This window comes from Equus caballus, chromosome 27 (genome assembly GCF_041296265.1).
Source record: "Equus caballus isolate H_3958 breed thoroughbred chromosome 27, TB-T2T, whole genome shotgun sequence".
Taxonomy (NCBI): domain Eukaryota; kingdom Metazoa; phylum Chordata; class Mammalia; order Perissodactyla; family Equidae; genus Equus; species Equus caballus.
Genome location: NC_091710.1, coordinates 38054847 through 38081830, shown reverse-complemented (window position 1 = coordinate 38081830; position 26984 = coordinate 38054847). Strand labels below are relative to the sequence as shown.

Genomic DNA, 26984 nt, shown 5'->3' with positions numbered 1-26984 from the left:
TGGAGAGACAATCAAGAGCTAGGTCAGGGTTGAATGATAACGTTCATCTCCTACATGAGGCCAACCCTTCAAGACAGAGAAGTGGCTGTTTTATCTAATGCATAGAAACCAACATAAAGTCAAGCAAAATGAAGAAACAGACAAATATGTTCGAAACAAAAGAACAAGATAAAACTTAAGAAAAAAGCCTTAATGAAACAGATATTAAATAATTTACTCAACAAAGAGTTCAAATTATAGTCATAAAGATGCTCACTGAACTTGAGAGAAGAATGGATGAACACTCTGAGAACTTCAACAAAGAAATAGAAAATATAAGAAAGCACCAAATAGTAGTCACAGACCTGAAGAATACAAATAACTGCACTGAAAATGCACTACAGAGGTCCAACAGCAGACTAGGTGAAGCTGAGGAAAGGTTCAGTGAACTCAAAGACAGGGCAGTGGAACTTACCCAATCAGAGCAGCAAAAAGAAAAAAGAATTTAAAAAAGTGAAGACAGCTTAAGGGACTTCTAGGAAAACATCAAGTGAAATAACATTTGCATTATAGGGGTCCCAGAAGGAGAAGAGAGAGAGAAAGGGGCAGAAAACTTATTGAAAAAGTAATGGCTAAAAACTTCCCTAACCTGGGAAAGGAAACAGACATCCAGATCCAGGAAGCCCAGAGAGTTCCAAAAAGGAAGAACCCAAAGAGAACCACACCAAGAAACATTACAATTAAAATGTCAAAAGTTAAAGACAAGGAAAGAATCTTAAAAGCAGCAAGAGAAAAACAACTTGTAATGTACAAGGGAACCCCCAATAAGACTATCAGCAGATTTTTCGGCAAAAACTTTGCAGGCCAGAAGGAAGTGGCACAAATATTCAAAATGCTGAAAGAACACAGATTCCAACCAAGAATACTCTATTTGGCAAAATTATCACTCAGAATTGAAAGAGAGATAAAGAATTTTCTAGATAAGCAAAAGCTAAAGGAGTTGATCATCACTAAACTGGCCTTACAAGAAATGTTAAAGAGACTTCTTTAAGCTGAAAAGAAAAGGTGCTAATTAGTTACAAGAAAACATATGAAAGTACAAATCTCACTAGTAAAGACAAATATATAATAAAGGTTGTGGATTAATCACTTGTAAAGCTAGTATGAAGGCACAAAGACAAAAGTTGTACAAACAGCTATAACTACAATAACTAATTAAAGGATACACAAGACAAAAAGATGTAAAATGTAACATCAAAAACAGAAAACGTGGGGGATGGGAGTAAAATTGTAGAGCTTTAGAATAAAAAAAATATCAGAAATGAAAAAGGAGATGTTACAACTGATACCACAGAAATATAAAGGATCATAAAAGACTACTATGAACAATTATATGCCAACAAATTTGACAACCTAGAAGCAATGGGTAAATTCCTAGAAACATAAAACCTACCCAGATTGAATCAAGAAATAGAAAGTATGAGTATACTGATTAGTAGTAAGGAGACTGAATCAGTAATCAAAACCTCCCAACAAACGAAAGTCCAGGACCAGACAGCTTTACTGGTGAATTCTACCAAATAATCAAAGATGATTTAATACCAATCCTTTTGAAATTCTTCCAAAAAGCAGATGAGGAGGAAATACTTCCAAACTCATTTGACAAAGCAAGCATTACCCTGATATTAAAATCAGACAAGGGTGACACAAGAAAATTACAGCCCAATATCCCTGATGAAGATAGCTGCGAAACTTCTCAACAGAACTTTAGCAAACTGAATTCAATAATACATTAAAAGGATCATACACCATGATCCAGTGGGATTTATTATGGAGATGCAAGGGCAATTCAATACCTGCAAATCAATCTCATTAACAAAATGAAGGATAAAAATCAGATGATCATCTCAACAGATGCAGAAAAGCCTTTTGCTAAAATTCAACATCCATTTATGATAAAAACTCTGAACAAACCAGGTAAAGAGTGAACGTACTTCAACCAAATAAAGAGCATATAAGATAAGCCCAGCGCTAACATCATACTCAATGGTGAAAAGCCTAAAGCTTTTCTTCTCAGATCAGGAACAAGATAAGGACGCTCATTCTCACCACTTTTATTCAACACAGTTTTAGAAGTCCTAGCCAGAACAATCAGGCAAGAAAATCAAATAAAAGGCATTCAAATTGGAAAGGAAGAAGTAAAACTGTCTCTATTTGCAAATGACATGACATTACATATAGAAAACTCTAAAGACTACACCAAAAAACTTTTAGAACTACTAAACAAATTCAGTAATGTTGCAGGATACAAAATCAATATGCAAAAAGTTGTTGCATTTCTATACACTAATAATGAACTATCAGAAAAAGAAATTAAGAAAACACTTCCATTTACAATTGCATCAAAAAAATAAAATACCTAGGAAGAAATTTAACCAAGGACGTGAAAAACCTATATATTGAAAACCACAAGACATTAATAAAAGAAATTGAAGATGACACAAATAAATGGAAAGATATTCTGTGCTTGTGGATTGGAAGAATTAATATTTTTAAAATATACTACTACTCAAAGCATTCTACAGATTCAACGCAATCCCTACCAAAATTCTAATGGCACTTTTCAAAGAAATAGAACAAACAATCCTAAAATATGTATGGAACCACAAAAGACCCTGAATAGCCAAAGCAATCTTGGGAAAGAAGAACAAAGCTGGAGGCATCATAATCCCTGATTTCAAACTATATTACAAAGCTACAGTAATCAAAACAGTATGGTATCAGCATAAAAACAGACACATAGATAAATGGAACACAACAGAGATCCCAGAAATAAACCCACGCATACACGGTCAATTAATTTATGACAATAGAGACGAGAACATACAAAGGGGAAAGGACAGTCTCTTCAATAAATGATGCTGGGAAAACTGGACAGCCACATGCAAAAAAATGAAACTGGACCACTGTCTTATACCACAAACAAAAATTAACTCAAAATTGATTAAAGACTTGAATGTAAGACCTGAAACCACAAAACTCTTAGAAGAAAACATAGGCAGTAAGCTCCTTACATTGATCTGAGTAACGAATTTTTGCATCTGACACCAAAAGCAAAGGCAATAAAAGCAAAAATAAACAAGTGGGACTACATCAAACCAAAAAGCTTCTGCACAGCAAAGGAAACCATCAACAAAAGGAAAAGGCAACCTATTAAATGGGAGAAATATTTGCAAATCATAAAGCTGATAAGGGGTGAGCATCCAAAATATATCAAGAACTCAAACAACTCAATAGCAACAAAACAATCCAATTAAAAAATGGACACAAGAGGGGCCAGCTGGTAGGGCAGCGGTTAAATTCACACATTCCACTTTGGCGGCCTGGGGTTTGCTGGTTTGGATCCAGGGTGCGCACATGGCACTGCTTGGCAAGCCATGCAGTGGCAGGCGTCCCACATAAAAAGTAGAGGAAGATGGGCATGGATGTTAGCTCAGGGCCAGTTTTCCTCGGCAAAAAGAGGAGGATTGGCAGCAGATGATAGCTCAGGGCTAATCATCCTCAAAAAACAAAAACAGGACACAAGATCTGACTAGACATTTTTCCAAAAAACATACAGATGGCCAACAGGTACATGAAAAGACTGATTGTCAGCATCACTAATCATCAGGGAAATGCAAATCAAAACCACAATGAGATATCACCTCATATCTGTTAGAAGGTCTAGCATCAAAAACACAAAAGATAAGAAATGCTGGTGAGGATGTGGGAAAAGGGAACCCTTGTACATCATTGGTGGGAATGTAAATTGGTGCAGCTACTATGGAATACAGCATGGAGGTTCCTCAAAAAATTAAAAATAGAACTACTATATGATCCAGCAATTCCACTGCTGGGTATTTATCCAAGGAAAATGAAAACAGTAACTTAAAAACTTAAAACAAGTGTACCCCCATGTTCATAGCAGCATTTAATAACCAAGATATGAAAACAACCTAAGTGTCCACTGATGGACAAGTTTACAAAACGTAGTGTATATATACAATGGAATATCATTCAGCCATAAAAAATGAAGAAATCCTGCCATTTTTGAGAACATGAATGTACCTAGGGCATTATGCTAAGTGAAATAAATCAGACAGAGAAAGACGAATGCTCTCACTTAAAAGTAGAATCTAAAAAGAAAACCAACAAGCTCACAGATACAGAGAACAGACTGGTGGTTGCCAGAGGTGGAGGGCTGGGGGTGGGGGAAATGGGTGCAGGTGGTCAAAAGGTATAAACTTCTAGTTATAAAATGAATAAGTCATGGGGATGTAAAGTACAACATGGTGACTACAGTTAGTAATACTGTACTGCATACTTGAAAGCTGCTGAGAGGAGATTTTACACAACCTCATCATAAGAAAAAAACGTTTGCAACTATGTATGGTGACTGATGTTAACTAGACTTATTGTGGTGATCATTTTGCAACATATACAAATATTGAATCATTATGTTGTACACCTGAAACTATTATGGTATGTCAATTATACCTAAAAAAGATAAATATTTTACATTTAAAGTCTTTTTTTCTCTTAGAGAAATTCAGAGAGAATTAAATTTTTAAATAATTAGGTAATTAAGGCCTAAATGCAGATAAGAATTGAAGATAAGATAATTGAAGATAAGAATCTAAATACCAATATTTGACTTAGTCACTGTGTAAAGGATAAAAGAACTCATGTTTTCTTAAAATGAAATATTAAATATTTCACTTTGTATTTGTGGTATAATAAGAAATATATTTGGTCTTTGACCAAGTTCCTGGCATAGAGTTCCTAAAACCTTGGTAATTTGCTAAGTGATAGGAATCTTTTTTGTTATTCCCAGCACCAGAGTTTATGCTAATGCCATGACTTAGGCTGGGTCCTTATGTAGTCTCAGGATGGGGCTGGTCATCAGAAAGACCACATGACAGAAGGTTGGAACTTTCAGCTGCACCCACCAACCTCAGGGAAGAGGGGGCTGCAGATTAAGCTCTATTAAAACTCTTCCACAATGAGATCTGACAAGCTTCCTTCTTGGTGACTGCATCCATATGGCAGGAAGGTGGTGCCCCACAGTCCATGAGGACAGAAGCTCCTGCACTGGGGACCCTTCCAGACCTTGCCCTCTGTACCTCTTCATCTGGCTATTCTTCTCTGTATCCTTTAAAGTATCCTTTATAATAAACCAGTAAACATAAGTAAACGTTTCTCTGAGTTCTGTGAACCACCCTAACAAATTAATCGAATCTGAGGAAGGGTCACGGTTAACCTGTAATTTATAGCCAGTTGGTCAGAAGCAGAGGTAACATACTGTGGATTTTCGATTGGTGTCTGAAGTGGGGCAGTCTTGTGAGACTGAGCCCTTAACCTGTGGGATTTGAAACTATCTCTAGACAGAGAGAGTCAGAATTGAGTTAAATTTGTAGGAAACCCAGTGATGTCCCCTGAAAATTACTTGGTGGTGGTGGAAAAAACAGATTTCAAAGTATTGAAACATGTTTCAAAATAAATAAAGCTTAAACAATTTTTTAATGGGAGTGCTATCACAGTCACGCACCACATAATGATGTTTCCATCAAAGACGAACTACGTATATGACAGCGGTTCCGGAAGATTAGTACCATGTAGCCTAGGTGTGTGGTAGGCTACACCATCTAGGTTTGTATAAGTATACCCCGTGATGTTTGCACAATGAAGAATTTGCCTAACGACGCATTTCTCAATGTATCCCTGTCATTAAATGACGCATGACAGTATTTCATTTAATGACACAAATTAACGAGTTGGAATTATGTTGGAAGAAAACATTTGTCTCAGATTTTGAAATGTATAGTGATACTAAACTTTATATAGAAAAATAAATAAGCAAGAATAGAAGGAAAAGTATCTGAAAAAGGACGGTAAAGAGAGATTAGCCCTGCCATATAGCAAAAACAAATTATAAAACCTTAATAATTAAAAAATACTTTTTAAAAGCATAATACTGTGAAAGGATAGGTAGATCAATGGAACTGAATATAAAAATCCAGAAAAAGCCCAAACACATATGGGAATTAGGATAAATCTCAAATAAGTGAAAAAGATCAATCATTAAATAGTGTCAGGACATCTGGGAAAAATTAAATTAGAGCCAGACCCTCATATTTATAATAGGATAAAAACCAAATGGAGCAGAGATCTAAATGTTTAAAAAAAAATCTTAAAAGAACTGGAAGAAATCAATGGGAAATTATAACCTTGGGGTGGGAAAGGACTTTCTGTGATCCCAAATTCAGAAGTCATAAAAGAAAATAATAAATTCCATGACATTAAAAAAAAAACTCTATACAACAAAGCCCATTATAAGTAAAGACAAATAAACAAATTGGGGGAAAATATTTGAAACTCATAGCACAGACATAAGAATAATTTCTCTAGTATATAAAGAATTCCTACAAGTTGATAAAAGACTAGCAACCCAATAGCAAAATGGAGAATAGGATAGAATACACAGGTTACAAAAAGGAAAGAAAAACATCTCTAAATCACAGGAAAAGATGCTCAACTTCACTGTTAGTAAGGTAAACAAAACTAAAACTATATCAACATATCACTTTCTGCTTATAAAGTGGCAAAGATCCATTTTTTCCTATGTTGGCAAAGGGTATGGGAAAATAAACACTGCGTATGGGAGTAGGAATTGGTACAACCACTCTGTAGAGTAATTTTGCAGCATCTGTCAAGATTGCAAATGTGCATATCACTTGGAAAATGTATCCAAGTATCCTCATATTTGGGTAAAATTATCTTTAAGGTTATTCACCGCAGCACTGAGGGCAAAGAAGGGTAGGTCTTTTAGGAAAGATTGGAAACAATGAAAATATCCACCAATAGGAGTGTTGTTATATAAATTATGGTCCATCCATAAAACAAATACTTTGTGGCCATAAAGAAGAATGAAGAGGTACTTTAGTAACAACATGGAAAGCTCTCTGAACCATACCACTGAGTGAAAAAAAGAGGCAAGGGAGCAGTATGTCACCATTTGTGTAGAAAAGGAGGGAATAAAATACTGCATATACATATTTCCTTGTATATGCATAAAATATCTCAGGAATTCCATATATACGCACCCAAACGAACAACTTTGGTTACCAATGAGCAGAAAAACTACGTTGCAAGGGAAAAAGAAGTGGTAAGGAGACTTTTTCCCTCATACTCCTTTATACTTTTTGAATTTTGAGCCAAATGAATATACGACTGATTGAAAAAATTAAGTTAAAAAAGTTTTTTAATAAGCTTGTTTATGTCAAAGCATGGCCCATATTTATCTTAAAACTTTACTTTTACCTAAAAGTATATTAGTGACACATGTAAATATAACATAAGTTACTTAGGAACAATATGAGCAACATGAAAGAATATGTGTATTATCTTTGAATTAAAGTCTTAATAATTTTGAACCAATTTGCTTTATTTTGACCTAAGTGGCAGGTACAACCTATAAAATAATCTAAGAAATTAATCAGACTTGCTTTTTAATAATGTGTACTGTGTCACAGAACTTATTTGAAATGGGAGCAAGTAAACTTGTTGGCTTGTATTTTCAAGTAAAGTGAATGAGTTTATATCTAACCCTATCCTGACACAAAATAGGAAATACAGTTTTCAGATAAAGACTATCAGTGAGGCTCATGACTCCAGGACACAGACACAGGAGGGCAAAGATGAGGGCTGGGGCTGATGTACCTAATGAACTGCATAATCTAGCTAAGCAGATTTCCAGGCAGTGTGAAAGATGCCTCCTGACTTCTGAACAAGAAAAAGTTCCTGAAATTAAGTAGGACTGGGCAATAAAGACAACAAATATTCCGGGAAGAGGAAACAAAAAGACCAACAAGAAGCTGCATCATCAGGCAAGTTTCAGAATGCCAAAGATAAAAAAACAAGTTACAAAGGATCAAGGGGCCGGCCAGGTGGCGCAGCGGTTAAGTGCGCTTCAGCAGCCTGCGGTTTGCTGGTTCGGATCCTGGGTGCGGACATGGCACCACTTGGCACGCCATGCGGTGGTAGGTGTCCCACATAGAAAGTAGAGGAAGACGGGCACGGATGTTAGCTCAGGGCTAGTCTTCCTCAGAAAAAGAGGAGGATTGGTAGCAGTTAGCTCAGGGCTAATATTCCTCAAAAAAAAAAAAGAAAAATTAAACAGAAAAGAAGTTACAAAGGATCAAAAATCAAAATGACATTGGACATCTTAGCAACACAGAAGCCTATATCTAGACAATAGAGCAATACCTTCAAAATTCTGAGTGGAAAACCACTTCCACTTAGAATTTGAACTGTATCAACTATTAAGTGTGAGAGTATGTTAAGACATTTGCAGATTAAAAAAAAAAGTCTCAAAATTTATCTTCTAAGCATCTTGTGGCATACTATATTTCCCAAAAACGGTTGCAAAATATTTCTGGTCCCACACACTCTTCCAGAACCTTGTCACTCCACCATGAAAAGCCTATTTTCCTCCCCTTGAATCTGGTCAGGACTTTTCCATTGCCTTAACAAACTGTAGAAGTGACACTGATGAATTCAGCAGCTAAGTCACAGAAAGTGATATGACTTTCTCATAGCTCTTTCTCAGGATGTTCACCCTAGGAACCCAGCCATTTATGTTGTGAGGAAGCCCAAGCCACACAGAGAGGCCAAGTCCAGGGACTCTAGCAGACATCCCCAGGCAAGGCCTCTGAGGGGCAGCCCGAGAGCCTGCTGCTGCTGAGTACAGCAGACAAGAGCTCTTTGACAAACCCTGCTTGAATTGAAGATTAGTGAGCAAAATAAACGTGTTCACTGTTTTAAGCCATAACTGTGGGTAATTTATCATGAAGCCTTAGTAACCAGAATAGATTTTAGCACCTGCAAGTGGAATGCTGCTGTAACAAAAAACCCCTAAAAGGTGGGAGTGGCTTTGGGACTGAGGTGAAAGCTACATGTACCCTCAGGAGAGTGTAAAAGACTGAAGGGCATCAAAGAGACTGTTAGCAGAAGTCTGACAGGCCTTTGAGAAGGGGGTCAATGAGCACCAAAGGAAACTGAGGGAAATGTTATTGGAAGAGGAACTTTGCTATGTATGGCTGGAAAGTTTACCAACGGTGCCTGCAATAACGTGGGAAATAAAAAATGCATCTAGTGAGTTGGATGCTCTAGCTAAGGAGATTTCCAGGTGGTGTTAAAGGTGCCACCTGATTTCTAGTTGGCTATAGTAAAACGTGACCAAAGAGAGATAAACAAAGAACCACTAAATATAAAGAGACAAAAGTCTTGGGTTTGGGTCCTGGGTTTGAAAATAAAAATGTCTCTCATTCCAGGCTCTCTAAGATTGTCAAATTAAGAAAGAGTTTCAAAGAAAAGATGAAACCCAGGGTGGGCTAGAAGCTCCTTTGTCAACATCTCTAAAAGAACTGATGCAGTGCCTCAGAGAACTCTCCATGAGACTAAAGGCCTTCTAGGGCTTCTAAGAATCTTAAGGGATTTGTCTCTAAGCAGCCTCACAGGAAGCCTACCAGTTTATTTTGCAGACCTAGGGGTGTTGCTTTTGTGTAAAGAAATGGATTCATAAGAAAACTACAAATATTTTAAAATAATTGCATCATCTTAGTCTAAAAGGGACAGAGACAGTATCAAATGAAGAGAGGCCTGTGGACCCTTAAACTTCTGTAAGCAGGAAGCAGGCTGAAAAAAACTACTCACCTGCAAACATGAGCTAAATATCACGAAAAGAAAGAATGACTCAGAAGGCAAAACCAAGAACCCAGAATTACTCTGTGAAGAATCATTCCCACAAAGTACGACTGAGTTCTAATCAAAGAAATAGCAACATGTGCCCAGCTGGATTTCAGAACTGCCATGGATCGATGGCTCCTGTGTGCCTCCCATTTTCTCCCTTTTTGAGTGAAAGGGTCTAGAGTGGTTATCTTAGGCTTGTTCTACTGTTGTACAATGGGTGTGTGAGGGACAGCTACCCTGACTCTTTAATTCACTGGTCTTCAGATCAAAAGGAATTTTACTTGAGGAACACACCTGAGCAACCTCATCTGTACCTGAATCTGAGTTAGATGTATAACCCTGGACCCTGACCATGAGCCTCATTCTGTAATGTGACAAACTCTGGAAGTTCTCAGGGCAGGGGATGAGTGCATTTTTGCATACAGGAGAGACGTGAATTCTTGTGGCCAGAAGAACTGTGGCCGATTGTATTTCCCAAAATGGCCACAACCAGACTTCTAGTCCCACATGCTCTTCTTGAACTCCGCCACCCCAGCAAGAGACGTCTACTTCCCCTCCCCTTTGAACCTGGGTGGGACTTTGTGACTGACTTTACAAACAGCATGTGGCAGAAATGATGCTGAGTGACATGTACGGCTACATCATAAAGGCTATGCAGCTTCCACTTGGCCTGTTCTCTCCTAAGATGCTCGCCCTTAGAATCCAACTACCATGCTGGGAGGAAACCTAAGCCACATGGAGAGGCCACATAGAGATGTATTAGCTGGTAGCCTCTGCTAAGGGCTCAGCATTCAGCCAACATTAACTGCCAGACATGAGAATTAAGTGAGCCTTCAGATGACTTCAACCCCTAGACTTCAAGCCATGCCAGCTAATGCAAAAGGTGGAGCAAAACAACAGGCTATCTCCACTTGTCCCTAACCAAATTGCAGTCACAAGGAAAATAAATGTTGTCATTATTTTAGCAACAGTTTTAGGATAATCTGTTATTCATCCTTAGTAACTGGAACATACTTTTAGTCAGGATGCTATTGGGAGGCAGTAAAGCACGAAACTAGGAAACAGCTTGAGAAAGAGAAAAACAAGATGCAGAAAAAGGAGAATCCAATATAGGAACACAGCAAAGGGAAATCTCAGGATGACAGCTGTGCAGCAGTCGTAGAGATAAACTAATTAGGATGGAGGGGAAAACCGAAGCAATGTCGGCAACGACAAAAACCCAAACCTAGAGATTACGATGATGTGAAAAAACGATTTGAAAGGTAGTTTTCAAAGCTGCTGAAAGATGTGGAAAATTAAAAAGATCTAAGAAAACAAAACCCATCGAAGTAAGCAAAAAAGCAAAAAGTTATACCATAAAGGAAATGTAATCACAATAAAGTACTTGGCTCAGCAACAGGGAATTTTCAGAGAGTTAAAGTAACGAAAACACTGAACCTGAATTTAAGTAAAAATTAAGATATACTTTCACTGAAAGGATGAGGAGAAAGGAAGATTTGTGAAAGATTTACCTAAATTCCTCATCAATCATAATAGGAGGGCAACAGACAATATCTAAAATGAAAGAAGCAAGAGATAGCAGGATGTCTATATTATTCAGAAAGATGAAGGTAAATATTAGAGAACAAGCTAAAAGAAAACACAATTGCCTCTGAAGAGTACGAATGTATCAGTGTGAAGGTGGGGAGGTGGAAAGCAGAGGATTACCTTTTAACATCATTTGAATTTTTAAACTGTATTTTGATTACTTTGATAAAAATAAATGAAAATAAATACATACGAACATTTTTGTTATAAATATACTTACTATGGGAATGCTGTTGAAGTAGGAGCTAAAACTGGAGGATTCTTCCAAAACTCATCCAACAGACTCTGAATAATTTTTCCAAGATCTGAGTGCATTGTAAACTGAAAGTAATACAATAATAAGGATGATCAAAATCACTTTCAGAAAAACACTAAAGTCTCATTAGAATAATGTCACTCTAAAAGTTAATCTTAAATCCACTTTCACAAGTCAAGAATTAAATGAAGGGCTGGCCCGGTGGCACATCGGTTAAGTGCGCATGTTCTGCTTCTCGGCGGCCCGGGGTTCACCAGTTAGGATCCCGGGTGCGGACCTGGCACCGCTTGGCAAAAAGCCATGCTGTGGTAGGCGTCCCATGTATAAAATAGAGGAAGATGGGCATGGATGCTTGCTCAGGGCCAGTCTTCCTCAGCAAAAGGAGGAAGATTGGTAGTAGTTAGCTCAGGGCTAATCTTCCTCAAAAAAAAAAAAAAAAAAAAGAATTAAATGAAAACCAAAGGATATTGTGTCAAATGAACACATTAGTAATCCACAACTTACAATATTTTCTTATACAATCAATACCATAAATCATGTTAAAGGTCAGTTTAATCAATAATGAAGCTGAAATATTTCCACACTTCACTATTTACAATAATTTGAAGGTTCAAAGGTAAATACTGAGAGTACATTTAAGTTACAATCCTTCACATTAATCAATCATATACACATCCTAGAACTTCAAGACATATTTGAATTTTATCCCCCCTAACAACTATGAAAGATCTACTCTGAATCAAAGTATGAAAGATCTACTCTGAATCAAAGTTCTAACATCAACAGGTCCTCGCCACTGAAAAACAAGTTTCAAATCAGTATTATTTATTATATATAGTGAAAAATCTTTTTGAAAATTACTAATTCCAAAATGAGATTTTAAATGCATTTTAGATTTCTAAAATATTTAGTAGAAAAGTAATACACCTGTTATATTACTCTGGAATAAATTATACCATATACATACATTGTTTACTAATGGAGAGGTAACATATACTCCATGTTTATCCATTAAGTGATGTCGTATTGGTGGATAAACACTGATCACTGGTTTTTCCTGAGGAAATTGTGGAGGGAGCAATCTGGTAAAGGCAGAACAAATGAAAAACAAAGACAACAAATGTTACATTACATTGTCATAATCCTAAAACAAAGTTAGTTAGCAAATTAAATTTTCATACTTTCATTTGGATTAATTATTCAGTAAAAAGTACTCTTATGGTTTTTGAGTTGATTGAAAATATACAAAAGGATACACTTTAGCAAAAAGATTATAAAGTAATTCAATGCAGTAAAATCTTCTTAATGTGGAATATGGATACCCTGAATTACAGAATATTCTTCACATCATGACAATTAATTACTTTCAAATACAATATATCAAGCTATACAAAATCTCAGCTAAAAATCAGATCAGGCATTTGTATTAGGTGAACCATATTTACCCAGTCCGGCTATTGGACCACAGGTTTTGGCTATATAATTTTCTTGTGGTTTTCTGATTTTTGAAATGCTAAGAATTATTTCACTATCTATTGAATTTTTAAATAGTAAGTGAACAAAACAGAAAGTTCTAGGATTGAAACATTGTAGTTGGCATTATGCCTTCGTTCTATATGGCTCTCTTCTAAATGTCCCAATTAATACATCTCTCCCAACTTTGAGGTCAACCACATAGTTTCAAGTAAAGAAGAGAAAATTCTCAATACAAAAAAAAGTGAAAATCGTAACTTTTGAACTACTACAAATTTAAAATTAGGGAGTGAAGTCTTAAAAAATGGGATTTTACTGGATATAAAAGCCTGTTTTCTAAATATTCTCTAAAACTCAGATGAGTATGTCCCTTTACATTGTCTCTCTGTTCCCCTGTTGGCTCAGAAAACTACTTGTTGGTAGCACTGTCAGGAAGAAAACTGGGTTCTTGTTGGCTTCTCCTACTTAGCTCTACCTAGGGTATTTGAAGAGAAATAAAACTAATTTATTTATAGAGTTGAAGATGTTAAAATAGTTTGATAAAAAAGGTAATGAATGGCCTTTGGAGTCCAACCAATCTGGCTTTGTATCCCGACTAAACTATTCACCACCTATGTGTCTGTAATTTGCCCCAATTTACAGAGCTGCTGTAAGGATTCAAAAAGCTCCTTTATATCAAGGTAACGTAGCACAATGCTTGGCATTCTTATATATTCATGCTTTAATTCACTCATTCTACTAGGATTTAATAAGGCCTTCTAAGTGCAGGCACCATGCTAGGCGATGAGGATATGAAGATGAATAAGCCACGGTAACTATCTTCAGTGAGGTGCCTTTTAACCTCACCCAAACACTCACTCTAGCAGCCAGCTACCTAATGCAACCTGAGGTAATAACTGAATTCTTTCATACTAAAGACTAATAATTGCACTTAGGATCAAATGGGTACTTCAGCAATCACTGTGTCCAACCTTTCCTCTTTATAACTTAATAAACTCATGATTATATTTTTAACTTTTAATTTTTTTCCTTTAAAAATAATCAGCAGATCAAATTCAGCCTTGAACTCTCTGGTTGATATATCTGTTGGTGAAAACTAGAATATTTTCACTTGTTTCTGATGTAAAGGTGAATATATCTCTAATGGTTTTCCATACATGATACCTTTGATTGGCATTATCATTCTTACCCTTTCAGCCTACCTCCAGCTAAGACTTTAGCGCAAATCAATAAAAACGATAACAGTACTAGAATTATTACATCTTTCTATTGCATGTCCTCTTTTATAATTTCTTTCTTACAGGAATATAAATTACAACGATGTCTTTGAAAATTTTTTATTTCATGAAATTGTGTAATTTGATAAATTGTAGTTATTAGAAAAGGAATATCTGAAATAAGTTCACTTTGAAAAGATTACCTCTAATAACAACTAAGAAACAAAATAATAAGATTTTTTTAAGTCCTATTACATGAAAAAACAGGATATAAATCTACTCACATATTAATGTTAATTGTCAGGTTGTTTATGGTGAATGGCAACCTGTATTCCACATCTTTCTGTATTTCTGCTATACTGTAAAAGAAAATTGAGAAAAAAATTTATGCGAAGTCATAAAACCATTAATGTTAAAAACAGATGTTAAATGTTTTTACAGTCTACTAAAACTACTTTCGGTCACAGAATCTAGATAGCCAATATAACTTGTATCGAGGGAAAAATGATCAGGGAAAGGTTTATCAAGTAAGTGGGCAATAATATTCCGAGATATACAAGTGTTTGTGTTGGAAGTGGGTAGATGTTGAGACAAAGAAAAACTCTTGTATTAATGCTAGATTGATTTACGACCACTTTATCTAATTCATCATTAATAGAAGCAATTGTGAGCCCTCTGGTTATTACAGGTGAGCAAGATATCTGGGTTCTGATTACAACTCTGCCACTACCCAGCTGTACAGACAGCTAGGGAAGTCTGGATCTTAACAGCTTAAATTTAGAAGTCTGGATGAGATGTCTCCTACAGTCTTAAACAGACACTGCTGGCTGCTTTCCAAAAACATATTCCCTTTCTTCCTAAGTAAGAGAAGCCTGATTTTATTCTGAGTAACAACGTTCTAGCCTTTCTTGCAGCTAATTATTGCTATAGACTTAAGTTCTAGCCAATTAGAATAGGAAAGTTGTGGGGTGGAATTTCCAGGAAAGCATGTTAAAGGGGAACATTTGCCCTTGAGTCTATTTGCCTTTCCTGCCTGGACTTTATGGCTAGACTTCTAACAGCAATATAGGACCCTGAGCATGGAAGCTATGCAGTAGGTAGAGCTAAGCAGATAGAAAGAAGTAGCTTGGGTCCTTGATGACTACAAAACTGTCACACTGAATTTCTTTTACATGAGATAAAAAGAAACTTTTATTTTGTTTAAGCCACTATTTGGGAAGTCTTTGTTACTAGCAGTTGAATATACTTGCCAACTAATATAAGTCCTTTATACTTCAATATTCTACATTCAGAATTATATTTTATTTTATTTTAGAGGAAGATTAGCCCTGAGCTAACATCCACTGCCAATCCTCCTCTTTTTGCTGAGGAAGATTGGCCCTGAGCTAAAATCCGTGCTCATCTTCCTCTACTTTTTTTTGTATGTGGGACACCTGCCACAGCATGGCTTGATAAGCAGCATGTAGGTCTGCGCCCAGGATCTGAACTGTCAAACCCTGGCCACCAAAGCAGAGTATGTGAACTTAACCCCTATGCCACTGGGCCAACCCTGATAATTTTATTTTATTGTTAATTGCAGGTATACATTGTTACAAATATAACCTACCAACCAAATCTTTTGGAGGCTCACTTGGAATTCTAACAGTCATATTTCCAAAGGGAAAAATGTTAAGTAGTATTAAGACTGAAAGGAAGCTTAATATTCAAATAGATGTGAAACTTTTTCTAGTATGAATACTCTGAAAGATCTAGTATTTACATAATGATTTACTTTTGTTGTTTTGGTTGCTTCAACTAATAGCTTTAGAAAACTTATTTTTCTCATTTTTTGGACTATTACATTTTTTGGCCTTTGATAAAAACTTAGCCTCTGGAATATGTACATTTTAGGTAGCTTGAAAGGTAAAAAATGTTGGGATAGCGTTATAGAGAAATTGTAGATGTTGATAAGTTTCCTCCTCTGACAACCCACGGAATGGGGCTGATTGAGGAGAGGAAACAGCTGAGAAGAGACTCAAGCAGATATTCAATATTAGGACTTACACGTTTTTATAAAGTTTCTCTTTGGGGATCAGGTCTGGACTAGGATACTGACAGCCTCCTTGGTTGCATGAACACCACGTAATCAATAAAATGGCTTAAGTTTTTTATTCCTCTATGTTATCTTAGGACCCTAAGGTGTCATTGCTTCAAGAGAATACTGGTCACAAAAGCATCCACCAATTCAAAGCCAAGTAGATTATCTCAGTGATTAAGGGCACGACCTCTTAAATTAGGCTTCCTGGGTTCAAATCCTCCCTCTACCATTTACTTGTGTGATCACGGCCAAGATACTTAACCTGTCTAAGCCTTCCCTCTCAAATGGGGCATGGAGATGTTCAAAGTATCTATCTACCTAAAAGAGATGTTAGATTAAATGAGATAATGCATGTAAAGCCTTCCACATAATACCATAATAATTGTTCAGTGTATGCCACCTATTATTGAATAAGCATTTAGAACATGCAACCAAGTTGAGGCCTATTAAAATCTGTAGTAATAAGGTTTTAATTCAGTTTTTCAGACATTGTTTGTATTTTTATGGAAGACTTCTATGGAAAATAAAGTGAATTTGATTAAAATAATTTTTACTTAAATCATTGGCTAGAAGTGTTCAATTCATTGTCCTCACAATTATATTCTTGACATTTATTAAAATTTTTGACAAGTTTCCGTCACAAACGAGGTATCGAAGATAAATGAAGTTAATACTCATAATATTAATGACAGCTGAACCATCAGTAACAAATTCCAAAACAACAGGTTAATCATGGCAATTGATGGGGTTCAGGACATACTACCCCAAAATATGGTACCTTGGCTATTTTAAGGTGAAGGAGTTGGATAAAACAGCAGAAAATGGAAGGTTACTCTGAGCTCCTCTAGCACCTCACACTTCTTCCCTGAAACAGGTCATAACACCTCGTGTGAGGGGCCCTCTCCCTATACCAAGAGGAAAGGAACATCCTTATCTCTGAAGACAAGGGACACTAAGAAGAATCCCAACAAACAGGTCTTGCTAAGTCCCCTACCTCTTTACTACAATTACCTCAAACTCTTTAACCCATCATTACTCCTCCACTCTTCATCAAACCCAGCACAAAATCTCAGGTCTAACTGTTTCTTTGGGTCTTCACTTCCTCATAAAGTCTCCTGTGTCATTTAAACTTATATTAAATAAACTTGTATACTTTTCTCCTGTTAATCTCTCTTTGTAAGTTTAACTTTCAGACCCAGCCAGGGACCTTAAGAGGATGGAGAAAAACTTTTCCTTCCCTATACTAGCTGCATTAGACAAAATGACAGATATTTGTTTTACTTAACTAAAATAAAAATCATCCCTGAATATTCATCCCAAATGCGATTTTGAATTTTTTGTTATTTTAAATGACTTTAAAAAACTTATCCTAAAAATAATTCATTCTCCCTGAAAAAAAGAATAAGCAAAGAGAATATAAAAATCACTCAGGATCTCATTTTCCCAAGATAACCACTGCTAACATATTGGCGTATAACCATGTTATCTTTCCACATTCATAGCCTTATCTAAAGTGAAAATACAATTATACTGCAATTTTGTAATGGTGTTTTCCCACGCAATAATTTATTGTGATGATCTAAGTCAGTAAATGTTATTTTACAACGTCTTTTTTTAATGCTGCATAATGTTCTCGTATATTGTTTAACATATTCTCTACTAGTAGATATTTAGGTTATTTCCAATTTTCACTATGATAAGCATTCTTAGAGCCATACCTTTATGCTGACAGGTGGTACTACTCTGAATGTAAACACACAGACATATTTTAAAGTAGTAGTGTAATCACGCCACAAGAGAAAATTTAAATAACCTTCTACGAATAATTTTATTTTCTAGGTTCTATGAGATAAGTGAATTACTAGGGTTTTACCTCCATGGCTCTGAATCTGCTTAAGACTAAAGAAAGCTGAAACAACAGATAAATTTGTTAGGCAGAATGTGTGATTAATTGGCATCCTCATTTCTTTGACAGTCCCTCCAACTATAAACAAACAGACCTTGAAATGCAATAGAGGCACGAGTTATGGTTAAAAGATTCCTTTTGTAGAACAAAGAGTTATTTATCTCCTACTTTATATCTTGTGTAAACTTGGATCTCATAAAACTTGGTTCCAGTGAACAGCTACTGTATATCCAGCATCTTGCAAGGAAAGGAGATATACAGATGAATACAGTGTGGTCTTTGCCCTGAGGAGGCACACAGGAGGAAGAGGAAGTCAAGTGACTACAAAAGAGCAATTCAAGATACTGATAGCATGCATTTCTCACAGCGTAGGGTAATTCAAGGAATGTTTATAGGTGAATCTTGCAAATAAAGGATTCAGATGCCTAAAGATGGTATATGAAGAATAGATAACTTCCCTTTTCCATCTAAATCTCCAGGAAATATCAAAACAGACTTGTAAAAAGCAAATCTGTAGCAGCGCTGGAAAGTAAATAGTACCACAAGCTGACAAAAATTTTGAAGAATCCCTGAAAGATAAAAAAGATAGGATTAGATTTAAGGAAAAGGGTGAAAATAAGGAAAAAGAAAGTAAATACAGGAACTAATGACAACTCAAAACCTAAGAGCAATGCGAAGTAGGAGCAGTCTGAAGGTCCTCCAAACCCTTGAACCAAATCACTACAAACCAAATCTGGAGGGCTGGGCAGGAGCATTTCTCCAAGTAATGAATGGGCAGACACATGGAACAGCGTGCAGGCTAGAGTCCTCTCCTCTTTTCAGCAAAGGGCAGTAATAGCTGCCCCTGGAATATCACAGGGAGGTAGCCTCTAAGGCAGCAGTGCCTTAGGAAGCTACTGACCCCCAGGAAGCCTTGATTCCCCAAAGACAACTAGCAGCTTGCCCCACACTGGAGCAAGTCATTCTTTTCCATTCATCACCCAAGGCAGGCTATGATAAAGAGTTAAGTATCCACAAACAAGTCAACAAGGAACCTCAAATGCAGAAATGAATACATCACAAAGGTGTGAATAAAACAAAACAATGCTAGGCATGTACCAAACTCAACAAGCCCAAAACACAAAACTCAAGGAAACAGAGTTAACTGAGCAAAGAGAAGACTATAAGTTTTTATAATTAATATCCTCAGAGGAACAAAAGAAAATAGCACTTGCATTCACACACACACAACAGTTGAAATGAAAATGAAAAATTAAGAAACTGGAAATTTAAAATAAACAGCTCAGATATATGGTTCAGTGCTCTGTTTGGAAAATGCTTCATAGTATATCCTTCTCTTGGAGAATACTGATACACTTTAGCATATTAAAGGCTTTGAGAAATTCTCAAGAGCTTGATTTTGTTTTGTTTTCTAAATCTGTTTGACATGGGCCACTTATTTTACAGTATTTTTGAACAGTGTTCTATAGAACACAAAGGACAATGACAGAGATGTGCAAAGCGATATGGGAACATAGAAGAAAGCATCCAACCTAAATAGGGGTAGGGGTGGTAGGGTCTTCTGGGAAAAAAAATAATATCTGAGCTACATTTTAAAGTCAAGAGTTAACACCCTGGAAAGAGACTCAGGGAAATGAAGAGGACATTCTAGACAGAGGAAACACCATTAGAAAAGCTTCAGATATGAAATAACACCAAGTTTCTAAAAGTCTCCATATCCTTTGCCATTAAAGAAACTACATTCTCTCTGTTGACACCTTTCCACGAGTCACATCACCATCTTCTGTGACAACCAGGCATTAAACGAACAAGTCTGGACTTTTCTGGGGAAGAGTTAGGAAAACACTGAAAGGAACAACATGGTCAAATTTGAATTTTAGAAAGATTACTGTGCAGCCATGTGAAAGAAAAATATTAAGGGAACAAGATTGAAGGCAGAGAGAATAGTTAGAACCCAGTGGTAGCAGGGATGGAAGACTGAGTAAAAACAGAATGACTGGGTTTTTTGGCTTAGATAAGCAAACAGTAGAGACAGCTTGGAAGGAGTTCAGGGGTAGGAGAGGAGGGGTAGATGTGTCTGGATTCAACTAGCAATGGAGAAGTGACTGCATGAGTGATAATTTTTTCTTTTAAAGCAGGTACAGACTGATGAGGACCACTAAGGGGAAAATTAACTAGAGACAGCACTTAAGCTATTATGGTCTATTTAGAAAATTTTTTCTTAAATGATAACATACTTCACTGTGTCATATACTGTGCAATTCTAACTTTTAATCACTGGTTATAAATAGACTATATGACTTAATATATCAAACTAAAATTCACTTAATTATGGGACTGTTTGATACACATAATTTTAAAGTTCACTATAAGAGCTCAACCAAAATGCTGACATTTTGTAGATTTATTTAGCTTCAAAAGACATAGCAGATTCCTGTAGGACTTTTTATTGCAATAATTTAAGGTGATTTCCTTCCACAAGGAAGTTTTAATCTCAAACATCTATAAGAGTTAGATAATCTAGGTGAATGGAGGCAGTTGCTTGTGGTACAACAGGGAGTGATCATAAACTGGTAAAATGCAGAAGGGGCAGCCCAGCAAAGGGGGTAGCTGTTCTTCAGCTCAAAGCAAATGTTGCTATGTAGGAACTATTGTCAGATTTTTCCAGGTCCTTCTTTTTTAAAAGAAAAGTTGGAGACATTTTTCTTCCAAGATGGCGCCGTGAGTAGTCCTCTTTGTCTCTCGCCCTTCGAGTCTACAATTATTTGGACACTTATCGCTTGACAAAGGATATCCAGACAGCATCTCAGGACGTCTGAGACACCCACGCGACTATACATCGGAAGGCGGACGGACTTTCCTCCGGGAGGATGTGGAAATAGGTGAAAACTCTCCGACCCCGACGGGCAGCCTAGTACCCGCAAGCGGCTTTCTTCCAACGGACGCCCCCAGAGGATCCACACACATCTAGGGCAGGAGCGAGAACACAACAGAGGAGCGACGGTGGAAACAGGTGACCAGAACCCTACTTAAACCCCCCGCAATTACTCCTAAACGCAGAGGGAAACTTTGGAGTTGCACACCTGAGCCCGCGGGGAGAGTCTCTCCCCGCCATTGGCGGGGAGACCCGGCCTGGTGCTCGGGGCGCCCGGAGGGTCCCAGAGAGAGACACGGTGGGCACGGAGGTCTCCCAGCTGCCGCTGCCCGCCCCGTGGGACTAGGGATTGCCGGAGATCTCGGAGAGGACCGGGGCGGGGGATCTTTCAAAGGCGGGTCCGGCGACCCGGTGGGGAAGCGCCGGAGCTCCGCCAGGCAGCAGACAAAACTCTCTGTCTGCCGGTAGCAGAGGGGCCACGCTGAGCATTCAGAGCTCCCGGCAGAGGCCCGGACAGAAGCCCAGAGGGCGGGGCGACCCCCAGCTGCCGTTGCCCGCCCCGTGGGACTAGGGATTGCCGGAGATCTCGGAGAGGACCGGGGCGGGGGAATTTTCAAAGGCCGGATCGGCGACCCGGAGGGGAAGTGCCGGAGCTCCCCCAGGCAGCAGACAAAACTCTCTGTCTGCCGGTAGCAGAGGGGCCACGCTGAGCACTCAGGGCTCCCGGACAGAAGCCCAGAGGGCGGGGCGACCCCCAGCTGCCGTTGCCCGCCCCGTGGGACTAGGGATTGCCGGAGATCTCGGAGAGGACCGGGGCGGGGGAACTTTCAAAGGCGGGTCCGGCGATCCGGTGGAGAAGCGCCGGAGCTCCGCCCGGGCAGCAGACAAAACTCTCTGTCTGCCGGTAGCAGAGGGGCCACGCTGAGCATTCAGAGCTCCCGGCAGAGGCCCGGACAGAAGCCCAGAGGGCGGGGCGACCCCCAGCTGCCGTTGCCCGCCCCGTGGGACTAGGGATTGCCGGAGATCTCGGAGAGGACCGGGGCGGGGGAACTTTCAAAGGCGGGTCCGGCGATCCGGTGGAGAAGCGCCGGAGCTCCGCCCGGGCAGCAGACAAAACTCTCTGTCTGCCGGTAGCAGAGGGGCCACGCTGAGCATTCAGAGCTCCCCGGCAGAGGCCCGGAGAGAAGCCCAGAGGGCGGGGCGACCCCCAGCTGCCGTTGCCCGCCCCGTGGGACTAGGGATTGCCGGAGATCTCGGAGAGGACCGGGGCGGGGGAACTTTCAAAGGCGGGTCCGGCGATCCGGTGGAGAAGCGCCGGAGCTCCGCCCGGGCAGCAGACAAAACTCTCTGTCTGCCGGTAGCAGAGGGGCCACGCTGAGCATTCAGAGCTCCCGGCAGAGGCCCGGAGAGAAGCCCAGAGGGCGGGGCGACCCCCAGCTGCCGTTGCCCACCAGGTGAGGCTAGGGATTGCCGGAGATCTCGGAGAGGACTGGGGCTGGAGAGAGTTCCAGAGACCCAGCTTAGTAGCCTAGGGGGAAACCCTACAGGCTCACAGAAGCCTTAGGGAAAGCCTCTGCACAGCACCAGTAGAAGGCACCCAGCCGCCAGCCACAAGGCTGGAAGACCCCAGGGCAAAAGCAGCATAGCTAGGTGTACTAACCACAGACTGTAGAAGATGCCAATAGCTCTCCTGCGACCCATAGAGGACAAGTGAGATTTGGTGTGTGCCGACAGCAACCGAGCGACAAATAAAAGTGATCCCACCCCTGGCCGCTGGAAAAGCCCATAACACCGTTGCAGACCCCAAGGAGAGAGCGCATCTAGGTGGGCAACAACAGTAGGCACCTGCAGTCTGAAGCCGCCCGTGACGGCCCCCACGGCAGAGGAGGGAATCCAAAGGGCCACTGTGGCTACGAAGAGGGGCCCAGGCCCAGTTAGCAACTACGGACAGGGTTCCTGGTTGGTGAAGTATAAACAGCTGCTCCCCCCACCGCAGCAGCTGAAACAAGTGAAAGGAGCAACTAAACTCTATCTCCATGCGGAGGCACAAATCAACATCATCAAGCAATATGAAAAAATACATCAAATCTCCAGAACAGAAAGAAAGTAACAAATACACAGAAAACAATCCCAAAGAAAATGAGATATATAACCTAAATGATGATGACTTCAAAACAGCCATCATTAAAATACTCACTGAGTTAAGAGAGAATTCTGACCGACAACTCAACGAGTTCAGGAGCTATGTCACAAAAGAGTTTGATACGATAAAGAAGAACCAAACAGAAATACTGGAAATGAAGAACACAATAGAGGAGATTAAGGAAAATCTAGATGCTCTGAACAGTAGGGCCGATAATATGGAGGAAAGAATTAGCAATTTGGAAGATGGCAATATAGAATTGTTGCAGGCAGAGGAGGAGAGAGAAGCAAGACTTAAAAGAAATGAAGAAACTCTCCGAGAATTATCAGACACAATTAGGAGATGCAACGTAAGGATTATAGGTATACCAGAGGGAGAAGAGAAGGAGAAAGGGGCAGAAAACCTATTCAAAGAAATAATGGCTGAGAACTTCCCAAATCTGGTGAGGGAGATGGATCTTCAGGTGACAGAAGCCAATAGATCTCCAAACTTTATCAATGCAAGAAGACCAACTCCACGGCATATAGTAGTGAAGCTAGCAAAAGTCAACGACAAGGAGAAAATATTAAGGACAGCCAGACAAAAGAAACTAACCTACAAAGGAACCCCCATCAGGCTATCAGCAGATTTCTCAGCAGAAACTTTACAGGCTAGAAGAGAGTGGAATGATATATTCAAAAATCTGAAGGACAAAAACCTACAGCCGAGAATTCTCTACCCAGCGAAAATATCCTTCAAATACGATGGAGAAATAAAAACTTTCCCAGATAAACAAAAATTAAGGGAGTTCATTGCCACAAAACCTCCTCTTCAGGAAATCCTCAGGAAAACCCTCATTCCTGAAAAATCCAAAAAAGGAAAGGGACTACAAAACCAAGAGCAGAGGAGATAAGTAGAAGGACAACAACAGAGAGTAGCAGCTCTACATCAGAACAGATTAAACCATGGGACGAGAAACAAAGGAAACTGAAGAAAACCGGAAAACAAGACACAAAATGGTAGTGGTAGGCCACCACGTCTCAATAATCACTCTAAATGTAAACGGATTGAACTCCCCAATCAAAAGACACAGAGTGGCAGGATGGATCAAAGAACAAGATCCAACAATATGCTGCCTCCAGGAAACACACCTCAGCCCCAAAGACAAACACAGACTCAGAGTGAAGGGATGGAGAACAATACTCCAAGCTAATAATGAACAAAAGAAAGCAGGTGTCGCTATACTAATATCAGACAAGGTAGATTTCAAAGCAAAACAGATAAAGAAAGACAAAGAGGGACAGTATATAATGATAAAAGGGACTCTCCACCAAGAAGACATAACACTTATAAATATATACACACCCAACACAGGAGCACCAAAATTTGTAAAGCAACTCTTAATAGAACTAAAAGAAGACATCAACAACAATACAATAATAGTAGGGGACCTCAACACACCATTAACACCAATGGACAGAACATCCAGACAGAAAATCAACAAGGAAATAATAGAATTAAATGAAAAATTAGACCAGATGGACTTAATAGATATATATAGAACACTTCATCCAAAAACAGCAGGTTACACATTCTTCTCAAGTGCACATGGAACATTCTCAAGGATTGACCATATTTTGGGAACCAAAGCAAACATCAATAAATACAAGAGAGTTGAAATAATATCAAGCATCTTTTCTGATCATAACGCTATTAAACTAGAAATCAACTACAAGAAAAAAGCAGAGAAAGGTGCAAAAATGTGGAGACTAAACAACACGCTTCTCAACAAACAATGGATCATTGAAGAAATTAAAGAAGAAATCAAATATTATCTGGAGACAAATGAAAATGAGAACACGACATACCAAATCATTTGGGATGCAGCAAAAGCAGTCCTAAGAGGGAAATTCATCGCAATACAGGCTCACCTCACTAAACAAGAAAAAGCTCACGTAAGCAACCTCAAACGACACCTAACAGAACTAGAAAAAGAAGAACAAACAAGGCCCAGAGTCAGTAGAAGGAGGGAAATAATAAAAATAAGAGCAGAAATAAACGATATTGAAACAAAAAAGACAATAGAAAGGATCAATGAAACAAAGAGTTGGTTCTTCGAAAGAATTAACAAAATTGACAAACCCCTAGCCAGACTCACCAAGAAAAGAAGAGAGAAATCGCAAATTAATAAAATCAGGAATGACAGAGGAGAAATCACAACAGATACCAATGAAATACAAGAGATCATAAGAGAATACTATGAAAAACTATATGCCAACAAATTGAACAACCTGGAAGAAATGGACAAATTCCTAGACTCCTACAATCTCCCCAAACTGAATCAGGAAGAAATGGAGAATCTGAATAGACCAATCACAAGTAAGGAAATAGAAACGGTAATCAAAAACCTCCGCAAAAACAAGAGTCCAGGACCAGACGGCTTCTCTGGAGAATTCTACCAAACATTCAAAGAAGACTTAATACCTATTCTCCTCAAACTGTTCCAGAAAATTGAGAAAGATGGAGAACTCCCTAACACATTCTATGAAGCCAACATCACTCTGATCCCCAAACCTGACAAGGACAACACAAAGAAGGAGAACTACAGGCCGATATCACTGATGAACATAGATGCAAAAATCCTCAACAAAATTTTGGCAAACCGATTACAGCAATACATCAAAAAGATTATACACCATGATCAAGTGGGATTTATACCAGGGACACAGGGATGGTTCAACATCCGCAAGTCAATCAACGTGATACACTACATTAACAAAATGAAAACCAAAAACCACATGATCATCTCAATAGATGCAGAGAAAGCATTCGACAAGATCCAACACCCATTTATGATAAAAACCCTCAGTAAAATGGGTATAGAAGGAAAGTACCTCAACATAATAAAGGCCATATATGATAGACCCACAGCCAACATCATACTCAATGGACAAAAGCTGAAAGCCATCCCTCTGAGGACAGGAACAAGACAAGGGTGCCCACTTTCACCACTCCTATTCAACATAGTTCTGGAGGTGCTGGCCAGAGCAATTCGGCAGGAAAAAGAAATAAAAGGAATCCAAATAGGTAACGAAGAAGTAAAACTCTCGTTGTTTGCAGACGACATGATCTTATACATAGAAAACCCCATAGAATCCACAGAAAAACTATTAGAAATAATCAACAACTACAGCAAAGTAGCAGGGTATAAAATTAACGTGCATAAATCAGTAGCATTTCTATACACTAACAATAAACTAACAGAAAAAGAACTCAAGAACTCTATCCCATTCACAATAGCAACGAAAAGAATAAAATACCTTGGGATAAACTTAACCAAGGAAGTGAAGGATCTATACAATGAAAACTACAAGACTCTCTTGAAAGAAATAGGCGATGACATAAAGAGATGGAAAGACATCCCTTGCACATGGATCGGAAGAATAAACATAGTTAAAATGTCCATACTACCTAAAGCAATATACAGATTCAATGCTATCCCAATCAGAATCCCAAGAACATTCTTCACAGAAATTGAACAAACAATCCTAAAATTCATATGGGGCAACAAAAGACCGCGAATTGCTAAAGCAATCCTGAGCAAGAAAAACAAAGCCGGCGGAATCACAATCCCCGATTTCAAAACATACTACAAAGCTACAGTGATCAAAACAGCATGGTACTGGTACAAAAACAGGTCCAC

At 38.7% G+C, this 26984-nt stretch overlaps 1 protein-coding gene across 2 annotated transcripts in view; it reads right to left on the bottom strand.

Moving 5' to 3' along the window:
• Window positions 1–26984, bottom strand: part of VPS37A (VPS37A subunit of ESCRT-I) — a 49607-nt gene that overhangs the window by 15506 nt on the left and 7117 nt on the right. For both annotated transcript variants that reach the window (XM_070252778.1, XM_001488521.6), the window contains exons 2-4: window positions 14586–14660; window positions 12579–12693; window positions 11576–11676 (exon numbers count right to left, since the gene is read on the bottom strand). In XM_070252778.1, coding sequence (XP_070108879.1) covers window positions 11576–11676; window positions 12579–12623 — 146 coding nt within the window. In that variant the 5' untranslated portion in view covers window positions 12624–12693; window positions 14586–14660. The remainder of the gene's footprint in view (window positions 1–11575; window positions 11677–12578; window positions 12694–14585; window positions 14661–26984) is intronic.